A 17,081-nucleotide genomic window follows, 5' to 3' on the forward strand; every position below is an offset into this window, starting at 1 on the left:
ATATACCTAGTCTGAAATCACCAACCCGCATTGAGCAAGCGTGGTGATTACCGCTCAATTCCTTTCCGTATGAGAGGAGGCCTGTCCCCAGCAGCGGCACGATAAAAAGGCTGTAACTAACTCATCTGCTTAAAACTTTGCTTCCTTAGAGAAACACTTCTATCCGGATAAAAAGTAGCCTTTATGTAATGACGTAAGTACCTTGGTTATATTACCTACTGTCTTCAGAATCATTTGAGCTGCTTGCGCGTGTACACCTACACATATGCACACACAAACTTTCGCATTTATTTGCGTGAGCTCCCTATGTGGTGGTACAAAAACAAAACAGAAAGTTTTCAATATGTTCGGCCACGATTGGGTAGTGTTTTATTTTTACATACCTAGCTGCTTATCATATTTTGGGTCAATATAGCCATTTGCAACTTACATACCTAGCTGCTTATCATATTTTGGGTCAATATAGCCATTTACAACTTATTGGGTCGGTACCTATTACTAAAGGGAAATGAAATAAATAAACTATAGAAACATCAAGTATATTTTACGATATTTACAAGGTTTCCTTCATAAATATCCATAGGTACTTATAAAAAATATGAAAATTTAAAAAATATAATGATATCAATAAACCAAACTCGTACATATTTACAATGTTTATAATAATTAGAAAACATATAAATACTAAAGCTCCCTGCGAACTGGTTTCATAAAGAAAATATTTGTTTTGGTCGGTTCATTGAAGCTAGTCAAAATATAAATGTCTGGAAACTGCAAAAACAAATATTAAAATGATCATAGTAGATTAAGTAGTAGGTATAGCGATATCTGGCGCCGTATGATGAGGAAAGCCGACTCCGCGTAAAGTCTTTCTAAATATATTGATCTTTCTATTTACCTATTCGGAGGGAGCTTAATCAAAACATTTTTCTTATAAGGATACAAAAGTTTCGAGACTAAATTACTCAATTTTGATTAATTCCACAAATATTAAATCATCGTTGGATTAAACAGTGCGCTTGAAAAATTGATAAAAATTTTCTACCTATCTAAACAAGTTACTAGATATTTATCTATTTATTGTATAAAGTGAGCTAATTTAATTAGGCACGAGTCCGACAGTGAGTGGAGCGCGAGGAGGCGCAGGCGGGCGCGGGCGCCTCGAGGAGCGGCGGGGGCGGCGGCGAGGCGGCGAGGGGCTCCCGGCCCGTCCCCGCCACATGACTAGAGGTTGTCTGCGCAGCAGACGCCGACGTCGGCTTGGATTCTTCGATATTACCAACATTCGTTTTGTGATCTCTGTGAGTCTTCTCCTCAACTAAATCGTTTTTAAATAGTCTATCGTGTTTTTTATATTTATTCAACTCGTGAGGCACTAGCACTGCGAGTGGCGGAATTGGTGGAATGTAGGCGTGGGGCTCGTAATTGTCATCGACGTAGTCGTTAGGATTCCAAACGGCAGTCGTGGTCGCTACCGATGCCTCGCTTGCCATGATCCGCGGTGTCGTCGCACGAGACGTCACCGGGGACGTTGTAATTGTTGTTTTATCTGCTAATAATTCGGATGCCACGGTTGCTGTGGACGGAACAGTAAATACATTTCTATTTTTATTAGATCTAGTTTTACGTCTTTTTTGTAATTTTGGCACATCGAGAAAGAATGGATCGAATATAAGATCGGATTCTTTATAGTCGTCGTAATTTATCGGTACAATTGGTTTCACTGCACTCACAACATTGCCAACGGTATAGTTTAGTCTTTTACCATTGCTATCACTGACTGACGCACTGGCTGTCACAATTACCCGTGGGGGACTTTTCAGTTTGATTTGTGGTTTTTCGGTCACACTGGGTGGAGCAACAGATCGAGCCGATAGAGCAGATTCCGTTTCTGGAGCCGCATCATCACTTCGCTTGCGATCATAATAGAAAGGATTAAAAGGTAACGGTCGTTGTGCTGGTAATGGTTGAGGATATGCCTGAGGTCTATTTTGTTTAACAGAAGTTTCATGTCGCTCCGAGGGTTGCGAAGTAGGTCCAGGACGTAGTAATTGATCTCGTGGATCGAGTGTGGTCGGTCGGAATGGTGCCGGTTGAGGTCGTTGAGCAAACGATGTCGCTGGTCGCTGAGCGGATGGCCTTGGGGCAGTTCGAGACGACTCATATTGGAAATGGTCAAATTGTTGTGGCGGTGCATGCGTTATATAAACTCCATCAGCGGGTCGAAAGCTCTGTCGTTGAAAGGAAATGGCTTCGGATCCTGGTCCTCGGTGCCGGTAAATAAACTCTTGTGGGGAAAGTAGGGAAGGATCTAGTGTGGGTAAGGAAGGTGCTGACGGAGCAGATGGGGCGGAAGGCGCTGATGGGGCAGATAGACCTGACGGGGCTGAAGGAGCAGATGGGGAGGAAGGTGGATATGAAGGTGATGGAGGCGACAGCGAGGACAGAATGGGGGACGGTGAGGAAATTAAATGTGGAATGGGAGATGGAAGTCTTGAAGACGTGGATGGCAGTATAGTAGTGGTGGGAGGTCTGGCTGTTGTTGTAGTACTCGTAGTTGTGGTTCTTATCGTAGTCGATGTTGTTGTTGGCTGCGGAGTCGTCGTTGTTGGATGATGTGCGTAATCTTCGTAGTCAGTATCGTCGTCTTCTTCTTGGTACTCTGAAATTGAAATATTTTTTTACATTAAAAGAGACACGTAGATCACTAATGCTATGGGTTTATGCTCAAAAAAATGAATAAAGTAACTCTTGATTTTCTTAATTTAAGTTTGACAAATATCTTAACAATGGCCAACCCTAAAGGACGAAACTACTCGACGGGTTTTAAAAAGAAGCTATATTTTATCAGAGTACGGGAATAGGCTCCCTGGGATGCAGGTGAAACCGCGGGGAAATACCTAGTCAATAATAAATATCTTTCTACATTATTATACTTATGTACATGTGTTATGGCCTGTCTATAACAAATGCGTACCTTCAGTAAGTTCCTCATTTTCTGACAATGGTAAAGGCGGGTGTGTTGGTTTATGTTGTGGGTTTTTGGGTTCGTCTCTTTTTATGTCCTGAATGGGATCTTCAGTTGAGTCTGTAACGTCTGTTGAATGTGCCTGTGTTTTATCTTGTGTCGTAGTCGGGATATCATCTATAGAAGGGTCAGCTTCTTGGTTTGGTTTGGTGTGCTGTTGTGACTGTTCAGTTGGTTGTGCTTGAGGTTTCTGTTGGTCTGGCTGTATGATGGGCGGCGCAGTACTGCCGTATAACTCTAAATTTAAACTGTAGAACTTTTCAGACTTTGTACAATCTACTTCGTCGACTCTCTCACACACTCTTGTCTCCTGAAATGAGAAAATATCAATTATTAGACAAACTACATCCTGTTTTTTTAATTTAAATTTCTACATTTTTACTGCAGTAATCACCATTAAAGTCATAATCTTATTAACGTAGCGATGCTTGCAAAAAACATGCCACTACTACAGGACCAACCGAAAAATTCACGTACTTATCAACTGACCTGATCAAAGACGGTGCCATTAAGGCAAAGGAACTTGATGTCCATGGGCTCATCATTCTGGCCCACCGTGCACACGTGGAACATCTGGCACGAGGTCTCCAGGTCTGCGTAGTACCCGCCTATAACCTTGCCCGTGCACGTGAAGTTCGTTTCGGGCAAGTTATCGAAGTCCAAATACTGAAAAGTGAACAAAAAAGTCTTTGAACAAAAAGTGTCATGTTCGGTGTTGTTCGTGACAATTGATAGAGAATAAAATGAAGTTTTTATAGCACTGATATTTTTTTGGGCAACGCATTGGAATTTATTAGTCATGATTAAAACAGTATTTTATAGTTTAATTTAAGAAAGAGTCACGTTCAAATTTATACTAATAAAAGAATAAACTAATAGCATGAAAAAGAAAAATATTACAAAACTTTGCACAAATTACTTACACCTGGTTGAATTGACCTGGATATTCGAAACTCGTTCTGGAATATGAATATCAGCAACCACAGCCAAACTGAAACAGTAATATTCAACATTTTAATGTTGCTGAACTATAGACGTTTATATTTTAAGTCTACATTTTAATTTAGCAATAATGAAGATAAAACATCATTTTTCATAAGTAGATCATTATAATAAATTAGATCTTTTTGAAATATTAACCCATCAAAAACTACAAATAAAATGTCAAACCAACAAAATTAATTAAAATTAAATGTCAAAGAAACGTAACATTTTATTTTACAATTAACCTTTAGGAGATCACAGTTAAATCTTTAGTCGTGATACACGAACGAGAATTATTATAAGTAAAAGTTTCATTTACATATGTTGAAGGTATCTTCACTAGAAACTAAGTACAGTCGTAGAATATTGAACAGTGCGCGTGATTTCTACGAGCTTAACAGTGGGACGCAGGAAGCCAATTGATCATAAACGTCACTACTGGATGCTTTACGCTTATGAATAGTGTCTGATAAATGGGAGGATGGGAAGCTACGAATGTAAATTGCAGTAAATAGGTAGCCAGAAGAAACCGTGTAAGTTATTATGAATGAATGAACAAATCTATTTCTCTACATTAGTAGAGAAATAGATTTGTTAATCTACATAGATTTGTTTTGTTAATTTGTTGTCAACTATTAAGTTGGAGATGATTTCACCGTTTTGCTTTGATTTCATTCTAGTTTGAGTTATATGATTTTTTGATAATTTTGCAAAAAAATATTTGGATTTAGAATGGATGCGATTTTATAACTAAAGGACTTTACAAATTGCTTTTGTTGAACTTGAACATTGCGAGCTATTTAGAATATTTTTAAACTTGCTTAGATCGTTAGGTCACATTGACTTAGTTTTCTCAGTTCACTGACAGAGCATAAAATATTTATTCTGTATATTTAGTAAATGTAATTAAATAAATCGATAAAAAATAATAGAACCTTGTAAGGCAGAGGCGGTGCGCACGACAAGCGCGCCGCCACCTGAGATCCGAGCCTGCCGCCGCATCTGAAATCAACAGATAAATTCTATTAATAAAGCAATAATCATATCAAATTGTGAATATGACGGATCAGGGGAAAAACATAATAAGTTATGGATTTCCCACATAAGTTTTTCGTAGCAGAATGGTAGAACTTTTGAATAGTCTCACTTATATTATAGCCGAGTGCGAATGCAAAACGTATACATAGGTAGGTACATGTGTTTTCTACTAAGACGGGTGGGTCGTCTACGTATATAACAACATTATTTTCAACCTGCATAGCGCATATCTAAACTTCGGGTATAACTGAATACGTCAGTTGTAAAAATTAACGACATTTCGGAGAACACGATAATCCCGTGCAATTGATGGCGTCAGTTTCAGTAGTTCCTGATAAGATCAAAAATCTTCCAAGCTTTCTTCAGTCATTTATAAAGGAGAGCCCATCAACTAACTATGTCATAATTTTCTGTTCTGTGTGTTTATAAATCAATATTTTCGTAGCTGATTGACAGAGGTGTATAAACAAAACAAAGTGCAGACAATAGGTAGGTCGCGGTGTTCGCACGCGCATCCACGGAACAATTGTGTTGCGACACCCACAATTAGCCATCCACAGTGGATTGTTCCGATATGCCTCATCTAAAATTACATAATTTTATAATTACATACTTCGATGCATAACAATGATCCAGTTTTCTAATTGGTTTTTATATTGCTGGGCAGAAATTAGCACCTATATCAATTGGCTCTAGATTAGATTTTAGATCATATGTTAACAGATACTTGGGACCAGATAAATAATTAATGGAATGGAAGAAATGGAGATATTTTATGAAATAGACGAAATTCTGTGACATACAGAGAAATTAATATGTAGCCAAATACACTCTCTGATTGCGCATTATTATAAGATGTTCCTCAAATTAATATTCTAAATCCTTCCCGGATCTTGCCAGGCTTGTAGGTTCATACTTTGCCTACATCATTTATATTGATGAGGAAAAGTAACATAAACATAAAAAAAAATTAAATGTCAAGGTCCTTGGATTGTCCATGTTCTAGAAAACCCGTTTAAGAATGTCAAATAATTTATGAAGAACATTCTATGCATGACAAAAGAATGAAGGTTTGCAAAAAAGTGTTAGAGACTATGAGATAATAGACTAAATTTAAATTGAACGCAAGTTTATTGTTGCTAAAAGTTTGATAGTCAAGACCGAGAGATGTGCTCATTTGCTTAGTGTTACATGAGCGCCTTTCTACTCCAAATAATTATATATGTACCTCTGCTCTTAATATACAAAACGTGCACATTGATCGAACGTAGTAGAAAGTATACGTCTGACTTTTATTAATCCCTTTTTACCAATAAAGCCATTAACAAGGCTATTATTGTGATGTAACTCCCATTTAATTCGTAACAAACCGATACGTTTATTTATAACAAAGTATGGCTATGGTATCCGTACTAACGATATAATAATCGTTACGAACATCGATTATGAAATAAGTGAACTCGATTCGGATGCTTTTAGATTTCAATCTAGAGCAAACATATTTTATTTGGTATATTTCCTTAAACGGTTTCAAATTTGAATAATGTTAAATTAGTAGTCAAATATTTTGAGTCTTAGGTTCTAATAAAGTGTAATTGCAATTAATTTGGCCTAGCTTGAGGTTAACGGTCCTCAAGTTTTTTGTAACATAAATCATGCTAAATAGAGCATAAGTAATTAGTCAGCTTAGAATAACGGTAACTTATAGCTGTGACATTATCTAGTGTATCAATAATTCTGCCCTGTTAAACAATTACTGTAATTTGCATTGGCCTAGAACATTAGTTTGAAATGTTGTCCTGCAAGATAATGTCTATTTTTATGACCGCAAAAGAAAACGCCGTGACTGCGGGGCAGCATCCATTCCTATAATAAAAATATTTAACAAAACCAGTAATTTGCTCAATGGTGTCTGTGACATATAATAGCGTTGAATGTTATTGGATACCGTGAAAGCTGTTGCAATGAGCAGTTGTGTCAGATTGTCCTAGGGCGTGGTTTCCTTGATGTAAGCAGTGAGACCGTCGGCCAGTGGACCGGCACGAAACTGGAGCACTGCGAGCGACACAAGCGCTAAGGCTACGTGCACATGACGCGCTGTGTTAGGACCTAAGTTTGTTTACAACTTCTGAACGCTGAACACGTAAAGGCCGTTTCCAAGGAAGGGCAAATTAGAGGTGGCCTAAAACTAGGCTAACAATTGTTATTAGGACATTGACATACGACTTTTATTGTTGCAACCATTGCAACAATATGCGTGTTTCTTTATTTTTCTTTGAATAAAATATTTTCAGAACATAACTTGACGTTAAAATATGCTTTAAAAAACTGGTCACCCGAGCCTAACCTCAAACGAGTAACGACAATATTTTCACAGAGTCATATCTCACAGACAGTCTAGAAATCCGTCTACTAAACCGGTCTTTAAACCACATAAAGAATACTTGTCAGATTTAATGTATCCCTAATGGTGAAACCGGAACTAAAATTAGGCTTGTAACAATCATAATCAAAGTGCGAGGTGGTTAGTAATAGCGGCAATTTGACATGTCGTAATCTGATACCATTAATTAAATTGCAAGGGTACGTATGTTGGGAGTTTGTTGAACGAACTTTAGTAAAATAGTAGCATTTTGCGTAATGGCTTGAAATGTGACTATTTAGTGCGCTTGTTTATAGTTGCTGTTATTTCCTTTTACGACAATATACGGCCTAAATGTGAGGCTGCCCCGGGGCACACGCAAGCTGCGGTAGGGTTTATTGTCGATAAAGTGAACAACAGTGGCATAATAGTGCACTTTGTGTAAGAAGAAATTGCATAAATGCTAAGGAAAGCTATTGTATATTTCCAATTGAATAGAGACATGGGCCTATAGTAGCTCTTGTTTACTGGGTATAGAATATAGTAAGCTTAGGATAGGATCCAGGGTGTTTTCCGTTTCTAGTGTTTCCCTCTATAGTATAGAATGGATAAAAAATATATAAACAGCTCTATTCATAATACCTATAGTCCTGTTGAAAGTTAATTGTGTAAAGGAAAGCTATTTGCATAGACTTATATCAGCAAGAAATATGTTATTGTTTTATTCTATAGTGTGAGGTCTATAACAAACGTGTAGCCCACATACCCATCGGTATACCGCCATTGCCACAATTCTAAATAGATTATGCTGTAAAACAATTTAACGGAAATAAGGAAGCTAATACCATGACATTACGTAATACAACAATGATATATGACGAGAACTTTTATTAAAACAATTGAAGCAAATTGCTGATTGCTTATCTATACGTATATCGTGAGTACAATTACAGAAACAATCTGTTCAAAAGATATAATGGCTTTTTATTAAAACTTAAACGCAGTTGGAATCATATAGTAATTAATATGAACTTGTAATTGTTGTGACCATGACTGTATATTAAAATTAAATACGCAGTTTTTTTTTACTTCGGATTTTAGTCCTGATTAAACGAAAGATCCATCAAATAAATAAAGTGAGACTTGTATCGATTTATTTAAAAATACTGTAGAGAAGACGGTTTTATTTAAATGTTTCTTATTTGAATTATTTACATTTAAAAGGAAAAGCGTTAGTTATTAACATAAACGGTAGTATTTTTATCTATGCCAATTCATTTCAATCAGCCGTGTTAAAACATAACAAATAGACGAACTCACTTTCGCATTTATTATGTGTTCTGATTGTTTATTATCTTATTCGTTGTCTTTAGCTAAGAATATAATTGAAAACAAGTTGCGATACATTTATTGAGCCAAATTGTGTTGTGGTCAAATTATAATGATTTGAACCACAAGGGGTATTGCACTTTGTGGTCGGTTTCTCACTTGGGTCGGAAGCTTGGAATTGCTTACTATCCTGGTTTGCCAACGAAAAGACTACCTAGGATGCGATGTTAGGTTTAATCTTGACTTTACTCATAGCACAGATGATGCTCATGGAAATATCTAGGAAGCGTTAAAGCAAGAAGTATTAAAATACATCACTTTAGGTTTTACTCTATTCATTTACTTACTTAGTATCCATATTTTTTTTTTCGATCATTGCACTTACGATTTGAAGATAACGTACCTAATATAAAAACGCCAGCACCTACTGAAAGCGTTGCGTGTAGATTCAAATCTAATTATTATGAAATGGATAAACGGTATGGTATGTAGGAATTAATGGAAACACTTTCTCGTAAACAATTAACTTAATAAAAGCATCGAACACTCCGCACGAGGAAGCGGTTGTATTAATTACTTGACGAATAAGGAGTAATTACGGCTATTGTTCTGCTAATTAATTTGATTCAAGCTGACACCTAAGTATAGCTTGTCAACAGTTTGATACCGTTACTCTACTTACGCATATCGGTATCGAATAATCGCAACACTATAACCGTTTATGTAATATTATTGCCGTGGATATAAATCGATAATCGTTTCTTAATATTCGTTCAATTAAATTTGATTCGAGACGTGACTACGTGCTACTTAACTATCCGTTTCGTTTAGCATTCATAGCGAAGTGTAGGCTATCACCGCTATGTCAACTGATGTGGATAATTTGACTTTCAAGAGGTTAAAATACCGTGAGCTTCACTAAAGGAGGAACCAATTACAATTGTAACGGTAATGGTAAGTAGCTGGCGCTCAGTATAGTTTTATTATAAGAGAGTTACCTCATCACATCAGGCTTTGATAACTAAAAAATAATAAATAGGTGTAAAATAAAAATCTACTGCATAGGCTTCATAAATTGCAGGGAATGATTAAGATAGATCGAAAAAAGTAATCCATGAATCCATAATAGGGTTTATTAAATGTTTCTTAGTAATTTTTAGTTTTTAATAAAATTTAATTAGGCTCAAAACTGTTTTTGATCAAGTGACAAGTGGTGTTAGTACATAACACGTTTTTGAACGAAATTAAGGTTACAAGGCCCACGATACGTATGAGTACCAATTGGTCTTTATCGCCGATCATTTGATTAGCAATTTAGTTTTATTTAAATCGATGTGACCGAGATTGATTAGCGGGCAATGGTCGTGACTTAATCTTATAAGTTTGCACAATGCCCTATGTCTATTTGGAATGGTATTATGTTACGTAGAGCAACAAAAAGCTACGCATGAACAGTGCAGCGATGTAACGGGCCCAGTCGGCGCGCACTCCGTTATGTCATCAAGTATGTCGAGAGCAGCGTCCGAAGCACCTGGTAGCTGACAGCTTGGCGGTCACTACACTACCTCACAACACACTCATCACGCTTCAACAACTACTCAGTTACGGTACTCGATAAACCCAATTAATATTCAATATTACCATACAAGAGTAATGATCTATAAACGACTTCTTCGTTTTCAATCGCCTTGCCTACATAATCAGCTTAACCGCAATGAGAGTTATATAACGATTTTAGTCATATAAACCTACATACTCGAACATCCTTGCGGATTGAGATGTCACGTCTCGCCTTTCTCGTAACAAATGACACCGCCTACCATGCTCTGACAACGGTGATGGATACTCACGAAACCACTCTGATTTTGACTTACGAGATCCTTTCAATGTGATAATATTACATCAATATGTCGTTTCGTATCTGACCCCATAAACACAATGATATTCAGGAAGACGATCGTGACGGGGAAAATACTGTATAAAAGATACATTGCATAAGAATGGCCTTTGATCGACGATATATTTTGACCACATTGTCATGTCAGAACGGTTTTAGTGGTCGGGTTTTTTAAGTTTTAAAATTAAGGTCTCGTATTCTTGCAAAAGAATAAGTTGTAGATTATTAAGAAGGAATGTGCATAAAAAGTCGGGGCTTAGATAAAAAATGCGATACGTAACAAAAGCACAAACAATGGGTCGCCTACTCGCTTAAGACAATTAAGTTAATAATTGTGACCTATGTCGACACGCGCGACAAATATTACCTGAGCCATATTGGGACCGTTTAACTACCGGTTGTATACTTAATCCCGGGACTGATTCACGACGCGATTATCCTTATCAATTACAGAGACGCATTCTCGCCTACACCACTCGTATGCTCAATTGTTGTAAGAACGTTTATGGAAGTAAGATATTTTCATTGTTAACTCATCTTAAATCGCATCTGTTGAAGTTACGAAAGGCGTGCTTAAGGTCGAAATGTAAGCAATTGTATCAGGGCACTCGTAAAAGCTCTCCACGTACCTGACTGGTCTAGAGTTGTTTTCGTAATGTCTTGTGATGGAGCTCCGAGAGGCACTGTTCGTAGAGTAATATACAACGTGAACGTCTGTCCTATTATAGTTGGTGACAATACTAAACACGTGTCAGGATTGTTTATATACTTATACCAGTACTAGACTGTTTGGTCTCCAAAGCTGATTGACAGTGACTCACTTGTTACGCACGAAACTCATATTCACAGGATATGGAACAATTTATGTACAACCGCTGCTGAGTAGGTACAGACAGTAATATTCTAATGTTTTTGTGATAAGTACTCATGTTTATTGTTACGCAATCGCAAGTATTTATAATTTATAATTTAACTAAGATTGCAAACTAAAACGATTGTACCAGCGATAAGTGTTAAGTACCTTGTAATCAATATTGTTGACTAAACATGGATTGAATGAGTTGTGTTGAAACTGATGAACGAAAAACTCAATTCACAGGACTGGGTCGTATTGTGGAATGAGGCGATTGTCTGAGCCTGAGGACAACTAGCAGAGGTTATTGTCCGCCAACTACTTAGCAAATAGTGCGTATCCTGGATGACTGGTTGCCTACATGTAGGAATGCGGGATGAAGGTCGGAGAAACACGGGATGAGTAGACAGCGTGTGGGTATAGAGAATTAAGGCCACGAGTACGGTGATAAGCGGAAGCGGGATTGGTTTTGTAAATATTTTATTGAAATGAAACATTTAAAATTAATACATTTCCAAATTATGATTAGTAGGTAATTTGGTTGCCTTTTTGTATCTATTATACAGAGTTAAACAGATTGACGTGATTGGAGAAAATTAACTATTCACACAAAACACAGCAATTTACGAGTTGTCAAAGATATGCACAATATTGCACAATGATGTTTTGTTTGTGCGGCAATTTTTTAGTGTGGGAATAGTATAATACGGATATGAAAATTTAAACTAGCCGTTTTTAGTAGTTTGTTTATTTTATAATGAATAAAGAACGCTGCCGTGAGCACTGAGCTCGTCTCCATTGTGCCGCCTCCGTCGCATTCCTCGACGTTTCCTCTGTCATTCACAGGTTTTTTGTTTGTTTATTCCTCAATTTACAATGATGGATAAAATCTTCATTGAATAATTGCAGTCACGTCGTCATTATATTGTTTTATTTTTGCGATGACAAATAACGAGATTGGAAACGGATGAGAGTGCAAGCGAACGTTGATGTTCTCATAATTAAATGTCAACTATTGCAGTAAGTTTAACTTCACTGTAACTCAGATCATCTTCACGCATAATTTACAATTATTATACTTAATATTATACTTAGTAGTTTCGTACATGTTGTACTGCTGGCATTTAGATTCTAGTAGCAGTTTCGACAGAAAAGTTCCCATGCGTCCGCTTACGGTTATATAATATTTTAGAAGAAGACCGCGTCAGACATTTGACCTCACTGAGCAATACCAAGACGTGTTGCACTTAGACACGTTTGTCCCAGCGTTAAAATCTAACTTTATGGAATGCCATACCCACTGTGACATATTTGTTTATCTCCCTCAAAATCTATGTAAACATTTTTGAATATAAACGAGGTCAACTAAGTCATAAATTTTTCTCAAGATATGAAATGGGTGACAGATCATTATGTTACACCTTTTATGGATAATAACATTCTTATCTGACCCAAAAGTCTAAGCTATTATTGCAATCCATTTAGTAACCAATTACACGTTAATTAACATTATCTTTAAATATGGATAGTGTTATAATCGAATGTACTTTATGTAATCTGACAAAATGAATAATACATACCTATCGGCACATCGAATTCACTGAAGGATTATAATAAAGAATGTTGCTCAACTTAACATCAATAGTTACTCTAACCAGTAACCTACTGACTACTGTATAGCTGTCATCGTATATTTTATTAATTCTCCAAATCGTTATAATGAGATGGGTCTATAGAAATTGTTATGAATTTCGTCATAACACGAGGAAACACGCTGTCCGTGTTTTCTTACGTAACTTATGTTTTGTCTAAGTTTTTCCTCAAAGATTGTTTTTTTTTTGCTTTATTTGTTCAAAACATTGCTTGTTTCGCTGTAAGTTTTGCAGCACTGAGTGGTACGAAGACCACAGAGATTCCTGAAACTTTTTAAAAGCTCAAAATATTGTTCTTATATTTCTCCGCGTTTGGTTTATTGTTTTGTGTTTTGCACTGGGTATTACACAAAGTCGTATATCTAAATAGCAGTTCTTTATTGACTGTTTTCTAAAAACGACGTATATGTCCGTATGACACTAAAATAAATTGGAAACTAAAATTCAATTTTTCGGTCAATGAATGTTAATTTGTTAAAATTATCGATGTAATTTAATAAAATGGGCACAATTTGCGGTTGGATACGGACGCAAATTTATAACTAGTAGGTGGTAATTAAAAGTTTTGTCATTCAATCCTCGGCGTGATGTGCACAGCTCCTCGGAAATCGTTCCCATGACCTTTTGTTTCGTGGCCATACGCTAATCTTTTTTATTTACGAGCCAGCCACTTGCCTTCAGTTTACGTACATATGTACTTATTAAATATCATTTATTGCGCTTCAGTAAATAGGTCAAATATGAACAGCTGTTGAATAGCGTTTCATGTTAGATAAATAAATTATGATTTAATGTCCGGCTCGAATGAAATTGTACGCAAAAAATAACAAAACAACATTCAAATTAGTCTGTACAGTTATATGTAGTATGCCAATAAAGTTTCTTATTCGGTATAAATCGATTGATATACAGTAAGTGTAACGCCCTTCATGTAACCTAAGAACATTGGCCTGGCGAGGCCTTTAGTTATAATTTAGACAGTTTATTAGATCACAACCGCAGACAACCAATAGAACATGTTCAACAACGTTTTATCGCTAAAATATCTTTGTCATAATTTACGAGTTTGATTTTCAACTGACAGGTTAACTCGTCGGGTATCTAATAAGTAATAACTTAGTTGGTAACTTAAATTAATTTATTAGATGTGGAAGGGAAGGTCAACCAGGTCACGGAAATTTCTCAATAAGTGTATGAAGTTATCATTTCATGTCGATCTGTGAATGTAAGAAATTCGTGTTGTAGCTGATTGGTTTCCTATTTTGCGCAACTGTTATCAGTTTAATTTTTAACCGTCAAGTGACGAAAATCACACATTTATAGTACAAGACCAAACAAATTGCAGTGTAACGAAAAGTGAAATTTAATCTAGGGACATTTGCCAATTATAGCTAACGTGTACTCCAAAATTAAATTTCATGCAACACAAAAAAAGCGTATCACCAACAAAATGCGATTGTCGCGCACGTACGTAAAGCAAGAATGCAATAAAAAGACGTGATATGATATAATTAATGTTGTACAATTTGTGGTGTAGGAAACTTCACGGGCGAATACACAGCGCGCGCACGCTACGTGTTGCTAGACCCGCCACGACTTCCGCGCTCGGTGAGAGCTGGCACACGATCTCTTCGACAAGGGACGACGCGCAAATGGCCCCAGCATGCATCACAGCGTCTTCATCGCATGCAACCGAAACGTGAATGAGTGCACACATGAAAGGGAAATTAAACGTTTCTGTATCAGACTCTATTGTCGTCTGCGTTTCATGACAATGATCCAGTTGTGTAACTTGAGGATGTATTTTTGTTTAAGCATAAAGTGCCAATTTTCAAAAGGATTGTAAAACCAAGGAAAGAAAGTTCAAGGAAATGATATATTTTTTTAAGAAAAACACAAAGGTTCATAAGAATTGACGAAAAATTTAAACTGAGCAGAACCCGTCCAGTGTCGTTCTGTCTAACTTTATAGTACCTACACTTAGTTGAAACAGCTTGTTTGTTTGTCAAATCTCAAGAGACAATGCGTAACGATATGTGGGGCGTGGCTTGTCTATGTTAGTTACACAAACAATGGAGAAAGCAGAGCATCCATCGAAATCATCATCTACTTGAGAACAACACAACTTACACACAAGACTGACAGAATAATCACTCTCGTCATAATATCAAAAGTTTCTAATATGACATAAATAAATAGTAGCTTATAATTATATTGGCTTTTTCCTGTTCACACTTAATTTGTTTCAGGTAATTAGATGAAAGTATAGCTATTTTGGTATGTAAAGGCCAATTGGCAAAAAAATCTGGCCAGGTCCATTTGACAATATTATCGTCGTTATGCATTGTTACTGTATTAGCCGACTTTCACATAATAAACGTTATGGAAATAGAAATTCTAGAGCTAAATAGAAGGGTTCTATAAAATTCTTAACTGACACAGGTCATTCATCAGAGAGCAACCAATTCAAGTAAGTAATTATGCGCAGCCACAACATGAAGCTCACTGAAGGCGTGAAAGCCTCGTATAAACTCTCGGTTGTACTACCCATAAAATGACAGTAAAACTAAGATCGTGAAATAAAGCGCTTTCATGTGCACATCAATGGAATTCCTATGATTCATTCATAGGATGCGGAGCTCCAGTGGGTGGTACGGACGCGCGCATCGACTGCAAATCATTGTGGCTTTCCAAGGGCACAGTATTCTATGTCTTATTGTAACCTTCAAGGCCGTTTTACATCATGCATATGCGTAGATTGACAGATAAATTGTCTATGTATAGATAGATGGGTCCGTCAAGTGTGAAGATGAAGATTACTCGCGTACACACCACACACTAATCTATGTACAATGGTAAGTGTTAATTTTAAAATCTGATGTTGCTTTATAAGATTTTGATAATTCATGGCTACAGACAATAAGCCAGCCATGTTATTAAAATTTCATAATCATTGTATTAGCAGTAGTCTTATAATCGCTTCGCCTTTACGAACATACAAACATTATGTTTACGAAGATTTCAGGAATATGGAGACCTAAATGATTTGTTTTCTTTTTACACTCTGCATTTTCTAGGACATTTAAGAGGCAGGTACATATGTAGATCGAAAAAGCAGACACTTTTCTTACAGAAGAACTCTTATCTACGTGTATGGGCCGCTGGTGGAAATATGAGGAGGATATAATTTTTTTCTGTCATTTCCTTTAGCGTAGTCATCAAATCCTGAAGGCTGCTTGAATGGCAAGAGGGCACGTCTAGCAGCACAGGGCGTCGTCATGGCCGGCGCGTGACGGCGGCGCGGGCGCAACGTTGCGCAACAAACAACGCACTCAACCCGCTTTTACTCGCCGCTCGTTTACATGGAACGCGTCAATTACGTAAAAATGTATCAAAAATTGTATTCACGTACCCGCACTGGTATGCAAGCAACTCGTTACCACATCTCTCTATAGAAATTCTGATAAAATAATTGTTATTTAATTAGCCGTTCACAATATCTGATACAAGTGCTGATATCGGTTGTGAAATTGTACATCCCATTGTATATGTGCGTAGACGCTTATAATTATAGAGCAACACAACCAGGCATTAAAACAATAATAACATGTTATATCGGTAATGATATAGCTTAATATTGAGTAACATTGCTTTTAGGGTTGTGTAACGTTGAGGAATCTTAGTCTCTATCACACGAGTATCGAGTATCAAGTGTTGATAAATGTGTTTAGCTTATGTTGTCCTGAAATGCTACTGTAATCCGTGCATTCATGTCTCACCTATTGCATTATCAGTTATATTGCTGTTTAACATCTTTGACTCATCTGGGTTTACCAAACACCTGACATTTGACATTACATTCCATTCATTAACATTACTGTATGAAGATGAAAAGCCAATTTGAAAATGTTTGCTCTAGTAGATCTGCTCGGCTAGAG

The 17,081-nt window shown here is 36.7% G+C and overlaps 1 protein-coding gene across 2 annotated transcripts in view; it reads right to left on the reverse strand.

Moving 5' to 3' along the window:
• Positions 1 to 523: 523 nt before the first annotated feature.
• The window catches only part of LOC110378976 (proteoglycan 4), a 35,921-nt gene continuing 19,363 nt past the window's right edge, over positions 524 to 17,081 (reverse strand). Inside the window, exons 1-6 of one of the 2 annotated variants that reach the window (XM_021338449.3) lie at positions 11,268 to 11,386; positions 4,948 to 5,014; positions 3,952 to 4,019; positions 3,518 to 3,694; positions 2,978 to 3,338; positions 524 to 2,662 (exon numbers count right to left, since the gene is read on the reverse strand). In XM_021338449.3, coding sequence (XP_021194124.3) covers positions 1,104 to 2,662; positions 2,978 to 3,338; positions 3,518 to 3,694; positions 3,952 to 4,019; positions 4,948 to 5,014 — 2,232 coding nt within the window. In that variant the 5' untranslated portion in view covers positions 11,268 to 11,386 and the 3' untranslated portion in view covers positions 524 to 1,103. Of the gene's footprint in view, positions 2,663 to 2,977; positions 3,339 to 3,517; positions 3,695 to 3,951; positions 4,020 to 4,947; positions 5,015 to 11,267; positions 11,387 to 17,081 lie in introns of those variants that run through there. The other variant, XM_021338448.3, reaches the window with a different exon arrangement.

The sequence above is a fragment of the Helicoverpa armigera genome, chromosome 4, assembly GCF_030705265.1.
Source record: "Helicoverpa armigera isolate CAAS_96S chromosome 4, ASM3070526v1, whole genome shotgun sequence".
NCBI classification, from domain to species: Eukaryota; Metazoa; Arthropoda; class Insecta; order Lepidoptera; family Noctuidae; genus Helicoverpa; species Helicoverpa armigera.